This window comes from Callospermophilus lateralis, chromosome 14 (genome assembly GCF_048772815.1).
Source record: "Callospermophilus lateralis isolate mCalLat2 chromosome 14, mCalLat2.hap1, whole genome shotgun sequence".
Taxonomy (NCBI): Eukaryota; Metazoa; Chordata; class Mammalia; order Rodentia; family Sciuridae; genus Callospermophilus; species Callospermophilus lateralis.
The window spans coordinates 49,201,893-49,214,508 of record NC_135318.1 but is presented as its reverse complement, the minus strand read 5'-3'; the positions used below and the strand labels follow the sequence as shown (position 1 = coordinate 49,214,508).

Genomic DNA, 12,616 nt, shown 5'->3' with positions numbered 1-12,616 from the left:
AAGACCTTATCAAGGTTTAATTATAGATTAAATAATCAGATTTCAAATGTGTATATAAATTGGCAAAAATTCAAAGACAAAAACAAAATTAGCTGGGCAGAGTGGCTCATACCTGTAATCCCAGCAGTTAGGGCTGAGGCAGGAAGATCACAAGTTCAAGACCAGCCTCAGCAACTTAGTGAGGCCCAAGCAACTTAGCGAGACCCTGTCTCAAAAATTTAAAAAATTAAAAAGGGCTGGAGGAACTGGGGCTGTAGCTCAGTGGCAGAGTGCTTGCCTAGCATGTGTTATGCACTGGGTTCAATCCTTAGCACCACATAAAAACAAACAAATAAAATAAAGGCATTCTGTCCATCTATACCTATAAAAAATAGAAAAAAAGGGGGGGGGATGGGGATGTGTCTCAGTGGTTGAGAGCCCCTGGGTTCAATCCCCAGTACCAAAACAAAACAAAACAACAAACAAACATAAAGCCCCCACCATCAACAAATTAACACCACCCCCCCCCCAAAATCAAACAAACCTGACAATGTCAAATATTAGTGAGATATAGAGAAATAAGAACTCTGACACATACCTGGTAGGAATGCAAAAAGGTTGAGGAACTTTAGAAAACTGCTAGGTAAATGGTAAATTTTATATTTACTATAGAATCTTATAATCTTACTTCTAGGAAATTAATCAAGAAAAGTAAAAACCTATATTCATAGGAAAACCTGTAAGGAAATGTTTATAGCAACTTTCTTCATAATGGTCCTCATCTAGAATCACTACAAATGTCCTTCAGCTGGCAAGTGGAATAACGTATTGTGCTATATTCATATAACAACTCTACCTGGCAATAAAAAGAAACAAACCAATACATGCAACAACAGGGAAAATTTTCAATTCCATTTTGCTGAATGAAAGAAGTTATAGTTGAATAGCTAAATACTGTATGGTTTTATTTAGATGATATCCTGGAAATGGCAAAACTACAGACAGAAAACAGATCAGACTCCAGTTCAGAGTGACTGGAATCACTTCTTCCTGGGAAGAAGAAATTAACTGAAAAAGGGCAAATGGAAGCTTTTTAGAGTGATGGAAGTATTCTGTGCTTTGATGGTAATGGCAGTAATATTACTATGTGTATTTACCAACCTCGATATGGATGGATTTTATTATATATAGAATATGATTCAGTAAATTTGATTTAAAAATTGTGGGAAGGGCTAGGGATATGGCTCAGTGGTAGAGCACACTTGTCTAGCCTTTGTGAAGTCCTGGGTTTGAACCCTAGCACTGTAAAAATAAAATAAAATTAAAAAACCCTAGCACTGTAAAAATAAAATAAAATCCTGGAAACACAGAGAGCTCATTAAGTGGGAACTTATATATTTGGAAATCCCACTCTGATAGTTTTGATAAACTGATTTTCCTTCCCTCTATTGAAAATCATTACCAAAGTAAAAGAGGAAGAACTTCTAGGAGGGAGGAAGACTTTAAAAATTCATAAGAAATTATATGTAGAAAACTTGGGACTGGACTTGTGGCTCAGTGGTAGAGTGCCTGCCTAGCATGCAGGAGGCACCTGGGTTTGATCCTCAGCACCACATAAAAATAAAATAAAGACATTGTGTCCACCTAAACTAAAAAATAAATTTAAAAAAGAAATTATATGTAGAAAACTTGATTTATAATAAGATTAATTAGGGATTAACTTTTCTAAAGACCTATTTAAAATTTTTTTTGTAGTTGTAGATGGACAGAATGCCTTCGTTTATTTTTATGTGATGCTGAGGATCGAACCCAGTGCCTCACATGGAGAGGCAAGCGCTCGCCACTGAGCTATAGCCCCAGCCCCATTTCATCCTATAAAATTTTCTTTCAAATAGCAAGATTTCTTGTAATTTTATTATAGTCTTCATTCATAAAAATGAACAGGGCTAGGGGCTGGGGTTGTGGCTCAGCAGTAAAAACACTCACCTAGCTTGTGCGAGGCCCTGGGTCTGATCCTCAGCACCACATATAAATAAATAAAATAAAGTTAAAAAAAATGAACAGGGCTAGGGATATAGCTCAGTGGTATAGTGCTTGTCTAGCATGTCTGAGGTCCTGGGCTTGATTTCCAGTGCCATAAAAAAACAAAAACCCAAACCTTTTGGGGAATACAATTGTTTTAACAAAAACAATTATAATTAAAACACACAATCGCACAAACACACCCCAATAGCACCCTATCCGCAAAGTGCTTCTGAATTTCCACAGAAATTTACTGGCCAACATGAAAATATTTTGACTAAGAATAATTAGAGGAAGTAAGGATTTTTTTTTAACATTGAAACAATAAATTTGGTCACTCCCTCCCCACTGCCCCAATACTGGGGATTAAGCTCAGGGACACTCCACCACTGAGATACATCTCTACATCCCCAGATTTTTATTGAAATAGGGTCTTGGCTAAGTTGCCAAGGTTGGCTTCAAACATTTTTGATCTTCCTGCCTCAGTCTCTGAAATCATTGGGATGACAAGGATATTGGGCACTTAAAACCTGTTGCTTTTTAAAAATCCAGTCAGGAACTGATTATTTCTTTTTAAAAAAAAAAATATTTATTTTTTTAGTTTTAGGTGGACACAATATCTTTATTTTTTATTTTTATGTGGTATTGAGAATCGAACCCAGCGTCCCATGCATGCCAGGCAAGCGCACTACTGCTTGAGCCACATCCCCAGCCTAGGAACTGATTATTTCATCAATAAAAATAAAATAGAGGGGGAAAAATGGCAAGAGAAATGAAGTCAGATACAGCAATGTTTAACGGCACCACTGCTTTTGCCACTAGTTTATTTTTTTTTTTTAAACTGGGATTTAACCCAGGGGTACTTTACCACTGAGCTACATTCCCAGCCCTTTTTATTTATTTTGAGACAGGGTCTCACCAACTTGCTTAGGGCCCTACTCAATTGCTGAGGTTGGCCTTGAATTTGTGATCATTTTGTCTCAGCCTCCCAAGTTGCTGGGATTAAAGGCATGTGCCACCGCACTCAGCAGCCACTATTTCTTTAAAAGAAATGTTGGATGTTGTCCAAACACATCCAAACTTAACAAATTAAACACAAGATATCAAAAGAGACTTGCCCTTAAAGTTTGCAGAGCAGGATTTTTAAAAAAATAACTCACCTGATAACATCTTGAACAAGTCAGCCAGTTGACTGTTCCCCACAATCGCCAATACACATCTCTCCAAGATTTTAGTTCTTCAAAAAGGGTATTCAAATACTCATGAACATCCCAAGTCTTATCTCTGGAGAAAGAGCCTCAATTGTTATATATTATTATAAGGCAAGCACCATAATCAATTTGTTCTAAATAAATATTTTTAGATTTGTAGCTTGTTTCCAGAATACTCCTCAGGTATGAAATGGACTACATTGATAGGTAGATAAAATTTCACTTGGGAGTTTGATTATTCTGTGGACAACAGAAGATAGTATGAAAGGTTGAATGTCAAATTGTTTTGCTAAGCTAGAAGAAGTATTGTTAATTAAGTAGTATAAACAGGTCAATACTTGGGAGTTAGGCATATGTTGTTAAAGAAACCTTTATTCAAACTGCATTTGTTCAAAGAAATGTTATTAATAACTCATGATTCAAAAAAACTATGTCATTTATTATATATATTTGCAGTAAAATGAATGGAACTTGAGAACATTATGATAAGTAAAATAAGCCAAACTCAGAAAGCTGAGGGTCATATGTTTTCTGTTACATGTGGAAGTTATACGGAAAAGGGCAAAAAAAGGGGAAGGGGGATGTCATGAAAATAGAAGGGAGATCTGATAGACCAGAGGAAGGGACCAGAGGAAGGGAGGACAGGAGGGAAAGGAAGACACTGGGGAACAAAATTGATCAAATTATATTGTTCTATTGTGTGGATATATGAATATATAACAGTTAAATATACAGGTATGTATAATTACAATGTATCAATAAAAATAAAAGGCCATATTAATGTGTTGGTTCTTTACATTATTTTCAAACAGCATTTTCTTGTAATTGAGCAATATATATAGCTATATACAACTAGGTCTTATTAATATACATTTTAAAATTAAATATAGCAAAGGCTTAAAATTCTATTTGCTATGGCCACATGTATCTCAAGTTATTTTTAAGTCTTTATTCTATAATCAATTTTTGCTATTTTTTTGCTAAGTTCAATAAATATCAAAATGCCATCATGTTATTACAGATTGAATAGGCACATTTGTTTTAAAAAGTTATTTAAAGACTATTTTAAAATGATTTTTTTGTAGTGTAGATGGACAGCATGCCTTTATTTTATTTGTGTATTTTTTTATGTAGTGTTGAGAATGGAACCCAATGCCTCCCACGTCTAAGGCAAGCTCTCTGCCACTGAGCTACAGCCCCAGCACCTAAAGACTATTTTTTAAAAATATTTTTAGTTGAGGATGGACACAATGCCTTTATTTTTCATCTATTTTTATGGTGCTGAGGATTGAACCCAGAGCCTCACCCATGCGAGGCAAGCACTCTACCACTGAGCTATAACCCCAGCCCCTTAAAGACTCTATTTTTAAAATGTATACATGGCCAAGTGTGGTGTTCCATCCCTGTAATACCAGAAACTCAGGAGGCTGAGGCAGAAGGATTACAAGTTCAAAGACAGTTCTAGCAATTTAGTGAGACCTTGTCTCAAAATTTAAAAAATTAAAAGGGACAGGGATATAGATAAGTAGTAGAATACCCCTGAGTTCAATAACAGTACTGAAAGAAAATAAAAGAAAATGTATCAACTTATAATGTATCAACTACAGACTTAGATGAAAGTGAAAGTAATTTTCAAAAAGTGAATCAAATCTCAGACAAAAAAAGTATAAAATTCCAGGTGCTTATGATAATAACTAGTGAAGATTCCCTGATTATTGTATTGAAAGGAAAGGAAACATTTTAAAGTTGACTGTGCTACTAATACTAAGGTTAAATTAAGTGTTGCCCAGTATTTCTGTTTTAATGTTTAAGATATACAATGTAATACAGTTTTTTTAAACATAAAAGGGCTATCCATTTTTTTGCGGGGGAGGGGGATATCAGGGTTTGAACTCAGGGGCACTCAACCACTGAGCCACATCCTCAGTTCTACTTCGTATTTTTATTTAGAGACAGAGTCTCACTGAGTTGCTTAGCACCTCGCTTTTGCTGAGGCTGCCTTTGAGCTTGTGATCCTTCCACCTCAGTCTCCCAAGATGCTGGGATTACAGGTGTGTGCCACTCTGCCCGGCAGGACTATATATATTTAAGTTGTAGATGGACACAATACCTTTATTTTGTTTACTTATTTTTATGTGGTGCTGAGGATCGAACCCAGTACCTCACACATGCCAGAGATGCACTCGACCACTGAGCCACCACCCCAGCTCCAGGCTATACATTTTTAATACAGAAAAAGAACAAGTAAAAAGAAAATTAAAGTCATTCATAATACTATCATTCAAAGATAACACCACAGTTAATATTTTAGTGAACATGTTTGCAGTTTTATTTTCCCCTATTTTCAAAAATTTACCATTAATGACTTTCTATGCAAGTATATATATTTTTGCAACATTATTCTTTCTTTTTGGTACCAGGGATTTAACTCAGGGGCACTTGACCTCTGAGCCACATCCCCAGCTCTATTTTTGTATTTTATTTAGAGACAGAGTCTCACTGAGTTGCTTAGCACCTCACTTTTGCTGAGGCTGGCTTTGAGCTCACGATCCTCCTGTCTCAGCCTCCTGAGCTGTTGGGATTATAGGCATGCACCACCATGCCCAGCTCTGCAACATTTTTAAAGTCTGCACATTAACAATTGACTAGAGGGATTGGGAATGTAGTTTAGTGGTAGAGCAATTACCTAGATTGTGTAAGGCCCTGGGTTCCATCTCCAGCATGGAAAGAAAAAAAAAAAAACAGAAAAAGAAAGAATTGATATGTTTTATATACTACACTATAGTGTGTGTGTGTGTGTGTGTGTGTGTGTGTGTATTTATTTATTTATTTATTTTTTAATAATTTGGGTGTTTCTTCTTTTTTTTTGGCTAGCTAAAATACTTCGTATAGCAATAAGTGTTCTCATCAAATGCTTTCACAAAGCCAACATTAGATAAATTCCTAACAGCAGGATGTTGTCAAAGAATACATACATTGTAAAGTTTCTGCTTTTCCAAGAGATTATAGCAATTTATAACCAACCCCCCTTCCAACTCAGAATGAGAACTTGTGTTAAACTTAAAAAGGACAATAGGTATTATGCACTAATGAAATATATATTAATAGAATACTGACCAATTATGAAGAATAAATAGATAATGGAAACTCTGAACTTAATTTTTCTCATTCACCAAAATTCACTTGAAGGCAAAATATAACACTTACACAGATAACTAAATCATTTTAATGGCATTGACCACACTAACTTTCAAGATTAATATAATTTGGGGCTGGGATTGTGGCTCAGTGGCAGAGCGCTTGCCTTGCACATGTGAGGCACTGGGTTCGATCCTCAGCACCATATAAAAATAAATAAACAAAATAAAGATATTTAAAAAAAGATTAATAAATTTTTATCATTTTGAAGTTTGAAGACACTATATAATTTGCCCAGTAAATAAAATGTAGCTTTGGGCTCAGGATGTGGCTCAAGCGGTAGCGCACTCGCCTGGCATGCATGGGCGCTGGGTTCGATCCTCAGCACTACATAAAAATAAAAGATGTTGTGTCCACTGAAAACTAAAAATAAAATAAAATAAAATGTAGCTTTTACAACAACTTTGTTTTATTTTCTAAATCAAAGTTGTATCGCATGCAGAAAAGACACTATCCTATTCCTTATGAAAGAAGTTATACTTTTATAAATATACTAGAAATTCACACAGAAAAGCTGCATTTTATCTACACTGCACCTTATGTGAACATAGATAATATTTCCATGTCGATCGACATTAATTTTTCCAGGAACACAAGAAATTCTTCTTTCTGTTTCTTTTGTTAAAAGTTTCTTACACAGACAGCATCTATAACACAAAGAAGATAGAAAAATTATTTTTAAAAACAGTAAATTAAGAAATATGGCTGTATTATATATCAGACTAAAGGAAAAGCATTACCTATATAATGTTGCAGCATTACTCCGAGAATCTGGATTCAAGTACTCAGGATCAAACAGTCTCTCAATCTTCTTACAAAAAAGTTTACTATTAATAATAAATTACCACAAATTAATTATCTATATTTACTTTATTAAAAATATTTTATAGTGAGTAAAATAAACACTGTTTTACATATATATATAGATAGATAGATATAGATATATAAAATAATATTAATAAATTTCTAGAGCTGCTCTCTCTCTGGGAGTTTATATACATTTTTGGTATTCTAAGTAAATAAACCTAACAATGACAACTGCCTGATCAAGAATCTATTTTCATCTGAAAATAAGACTGATGGTAAATATGTGCCTCTCCTTCCTCCTTTGTTATTAGAATATTCAAAATTAAATATTTTGAGAATTTAACAATCCAAGTCTATCAATTACTAGGTATTAGATCTTTTTTTTTTTTTTTTTTTTGGTACTGGGATTGAACTTAGGGGCGATCAACCACTGAGCCACATCCCCAGCCCTTTTTTTGTATTTTACTTAAAGACAGGGTCTCACTGAGTTGCTTAGTGCCTTACCATTGCTGAGGCTGGCTTTGAATTTGTGATTCTCCTGTCTCAGCCTCCAAGAGTCACTGGGATCATAGGTGTGCGCCACTGTGCCCAGCTAGGTATATGATCTTTAGCAACTTCCTTTTGCTGAACCTTTTTTTCTTATCTATAAAATGTGGTTAATAATTCCAAATTCATAAGACTTTATAAAGATTAAATGAGGGGCTGGAATTGTGGCTCAGAGGTAGAGTGCTTGTCTATTAAGTGCAAGGCCCTGGGTTCGATCCTCAGCACCACATAAAAATAAAAAAGGTATTGTGTCCAACTACTTCTGAAAAAAAAAGATTAAATGATATAGTTTTTAAAGAGTTCTAGGTATAGTGTTAAGAATTAAATAAATATTAATTACTTTATTATTATGTGTAATATAACTAAATTTGCAGTCTCCTAAGTGTGTCATGACTTGAAAGATATGCCCTGCCAGTCTCTATTTCCCTCATGTAATGCCTGCTACTCTTAAAGACATATGGCCTTTAAGATTCTAATTCCATTTTTAAAGTATTTAGCTCTTAGATAATTTTACTCTATATCATTCTCCTTAAGGACTGAATTCTTGGATAATCTTCTGTATTATCCATTTCTTCCTCTTTAATGGATCATCCTGATCAGCACATAAACATGATTCAGTACCCGCTCCTCTTTATTTTGTACTAAGGATCGAACCCAGTGGTGCTTTACACTCAGTTACATCATCCCCAGTCCTTTTTATTTTTTCTTTAAGACAGGGTCTTGTTAAGTTGCTGAGGCCCCCCTCACTAAGTTGTTGAGGCTGGCCCTGAACTTGTGATTCTCTTGCTTCAGCTTCCCAAGTAGCAGTGATTAAAGGCATGCACACTATGACAAGTTCAGTACGTCCCTTCTTTAAAAATATTCTCTCTTCAGCCTATCTATTCATAATATCTGCTGCTGAATTTTTTTAGCAGCCAGTCAGAGCAAAATATCTGCAAAATTTTTTTCTAAATCTAATTGGTCACATTTCTGTTTCTATCTTACTCTACCTCAAAGTAGCATTCCCACACATTTGGTCACTTAATTGGTACCTCCTTTTGAAACTTTCTTTCCTTCTGCCTTTCCTTCTATTTCACTGGTTCCTTCTCAGGTCCCTCACAGGCTACTTCTCCTCTGTTGAACCTCTAAATACTGAGTATTCTAATTAACACTCTCTTGTTAACAATTAATAAGTAAAAACAGCATTTACAATAGCATCAAAAATTAAATAATTTGGAAATTTTAATTAAAAAGGGAAATTTCTCTACATCAAAGATAATAAGACATTACTGAATTAAGTTAAAGAAGACTCAAAGAAATAGAGGGTTATACCATATTCATGGACCAAAAGGCTTAATATTAAGATGTTAAATTCTTCCCAATTCATCTACAGTTTCAATATTAATCCCCAAATTCTAGCAGATTTGTGCATATATGAAAAACACAAGCTAATTATAAAATTTATATAGCAATGCAAAGGACTTAAAATAGCCAGACAGCAATCTAAAGAAAGGTAAAGCTGGAAAATACCAAAAATTATTATAAGACTACTGTAATTAATTCAAGAGGACAGGCAGATCAATAGAACAAAATGGAGAACTTATAAATGGACCTTATGAATAGTAACCTGATTTATAGTACAGGTGACACTGCAATTCAGTGAGGAAAAAAAGGTCTTTTCTGGTGGTCTGTCAACTAAATATCTAGTTGAGCAAAAAATGAACCTTGAACCCCCATTTCATACCACACACACAAAAAACTAATTCAGGACAAATAACGGAAAAAACAGGCTATCTTTACCACCTTCATGTAGACAAAGAGTTCTTGAGCAGGGTACAAAAAACACTAATTGTGGTCTCTTGCTAGGAAATCTCATTCAGTTCTGTTATTTAAATCTCTTATACTCTCAAATTTCTATTTTAAGCCCTAAACTCTGACCTAAAATATAGATTAATGAATTTAATTTCCACCTGTATGCCACCTGAATGTCCAAGAAGTATATTAGCCTCAAAATCCGAATCTAACTCTCGATTTCTCTTACCCCAATCTTTCCTTTCTCCATTAATGGCACTACTATCCATGTAATTGCTCAAGATAAAAACCTATTAATTATCCTGGAAATATCTCTTTCTTCCCACATCATCCAATTCACAAATATGTCAAATCTTTCTAATAACATACACTGAACCCAATCTACTTCTTTCTAGTTTCATTGTTTCTACCCTAATCAAATTCTTTCATTTTTTTCGCCAGACAACTGCACTAACCTTCTAATGGGTCTCCTGGTTTTTTTTTGTGTGTGTGTGTGTGGTGCTGGGGATTGAACCCAGGCCTTGTGCATGCAAGGCAGGCATTCTACTGCTTCTTATATCCTTAAAGTCTATCTCCATATAGCAACCAGAATGATCCCTTAAGACAAATTAGATCATGTCATTCCCTTACTTTTATTCACACCTAGAACAAGGCATATCTTCCTTGCTATGACCTCAACAGCTCTTAAATAACATGGCTACTGCAGATCTCATCTCATACAACTTTCCCCTTTTATACTAAAGGGGCTGAGGATGTGGCTCAAGCGGTAGCGCACTCGCCTGGCATGCATGTGGCCCGGGTTCGATCCTCAGCACCACATACAAACAAAGATGTTGTGTCCGCTGAATACTAAAAAATAAATATTAAAAAAATTCTCTCTCTCTCTCTCTCTCTCTCTCTCACCCTCACTCTCTCTTTAAAAAAAAAAAAGCCTGTCTTAATGATTTTAACACAATTCAATACAACCATATGTTTATATGTTCATTATACAAAATAATTACTAATTTTTTTATTATAAGCCACTGGCTCTTAAAACAAAAATATATTTTTAAATATATTCTAAAAATAGAATTTCACCAAAATTAAACAGACATATTTCATTTAATAGGAACATTAGATTTAAAATTAAATTTACCTTCTAAACTTATCTTTTTTGTCTTTTAAATCATCAACTTCATCGTGTGTGAACAGATCAGCTATACGTGTAAGAAGATTTGCATTAATACAGTTCATGTTGCATGGGGTAGCTACTATGGCATTCATGTTTTTGTGGCAATATTGAATACACTGTTCAACCTAAAAAACACAGAATAGAACAAATGATTATGTCATACCTTTCAAACATAAAATTCATCAAAAGCCTAATCCATGTATTGCTATTTACTAACTGGGTTTGCCTATTTGGTTTAATCTACCCTTGCAATGTGGTCCAGCAGGTTTAATTTGTAAACACACAGACAAACCTAGCAAAATTATTTTCAATCTTTTCTATTTCAAACAATAATGTACCTTTTATGGTTGTGGCAGGTATGGTATAAACCTTAATTCTGTACCTTTGAGTAAAATACATACAAGTGACTTCCTAGTTAAACTTCATTATAATTGTAAGCCTCCATTTCTTGGGGTAGTAGAACCAAATCTTCAGTCACTTAAGGGCTTTCTTACTTGTGTTAGATTTGCTCTCTGACTTCCTTCTCCTCCTTGCAACCTAAGGTGTATTTATTTACTTTAAAAGCAAAGAGAAATAGTCACTTATTCTTTGAAATATTTTACCAATAGCATAAAAATTATATTTTAGGATTTATATTTCAAAACTCAGTGTAAGGATTCTGTTAGTCTTCACTTTTTTTCTGGAGCTCTTCTCTGAAATAATACCAATTGGTTAAACAGGGAGAGGCTAAGAAGTAGAAAGAACACTATAACTAATAAAATTAGTGAAACTCTAAATAATCAATCAAACTTCTCTTCTGCCAACCATAGCAAGGGAGTATTCTGCCCTATATAGTTTTACCAGAAGCTAAAAGCAAATATTTACTTAAAAATTAACCACAAAATATCAACCACAAACACATAAAATTATTCGAAAGAAAATGTATTAAACAAAAGAAAAACAAATATATTTAACATTAGAACTTGAAATATGTATGTACACATATAGTATTTTTATCTTTCACCAGCTACTCTTAAGCAATAATCATGAGCTCCTGTGATACAGAAAATCACAGCACTTAATTGTTGGATATTGTTCTTCATTCACTTTTTTTTTAAAAAAGTATATATTTATTTTTTTAGTTGTAGTTGGGCGAAATATATTTTATTTATTTTTATGTGGTGCTGAGGATTGAACCCAGGGCCTCACTCGTGCTAGGTGAGCGCTCTACCGCTGAGCCACAACCCCAGCCATTTCATTCACTTTCATAAATGAAAGACACATAAACAAAACATGAAATTACTTCAATAGCAAAACAAATATATTCCAATTGAGCTTTATTTAATTTCATGGTAGGGCAAACCCCTTTTGGGGTAAAGTTTCATCTAATAAAACAGTGAGCTACTTCTTGAGGATTAATTGTTTGCTTTATAAGCATAACACATAAAAACCTAATTGTCTTAACCCTTTCCCAACAGAACAAAGTATCTCCAAATGTGCAATTTATTCTAATGAAATTACACTCGTGGGCTGAGATTGTGGCTCAGTGGTTGAGTGCTTGCCTAGCATGTGTGAGGCACTGGGTTCGATCCTCAGCACCACATATAAATTAATAAATAAAGGTCCATCAATAGTTTAAAAAATAAAAAAAAATTACACTCTTGAATTAACAACTATTTTAGTAAGAGGTCCTAACATTTTCCAGACATTTGAAGAGATAGGGGTGAGGGGAAAGCCTCAAGGGAAGTTCTTGGAGTTTTTAAAATTAATACTTACTAATGAATCCATTTTCAAAAACTCGGAGGAAATAAGAATTGAAATGACATTTCCTGGCTCTAAAGAAAAAGAAAAGAAAAAAAATTAAAATTTCCTTTTGATTTGTATCTCAGTCTCCTCAAAATAGGCTCCTTCT

The 12,616-nt window shown here is 34.2% G+C and overlaps 1 protein-coding gene across 3 annotated transcripts in view; it reads right to left on the bottom strand.

Annotated features, from left to right (window-relative positions):
* The window catches only part of Sanbr (SANT and BTB domain regulator of CSR), a 52,190-nt gene that overhangs the window by 26,560 nt on the left and 13,014 nt on the right, over positions 1 to 12,616 (bottom strand). For all 3 annotated transcript variants that reach the window (XM_076833040.1, XM_076833041.1, XM_076833042.1), the window contains 5 exons: positions 12,481 to 12,539; positions 10,690 to 10,850; positions 7,151 to 7,237; positions 6,947 to 7,057; positions 3,162 to 3,285 (listed from right to left, as the gene is read on the bottom strand). In XM_076833040.1, coding sequence (XP_076689155.1) covers positions 3,162 to 3,285; positions 6,947 to 7,057; positions 7,151 to 7,237; positions 10,690 to 10,850; positions 12,481 to 12,539 — 542 coding nt within the window. The remainder of the gene's footprint in view (positions 1 to 3,161; positions 3,286 to 6,946; positions 7,058 to 7,150; positions 7,238 to 10,689; positions 10,851 to 12,480; positions 12,540 to 12,616) is intronic.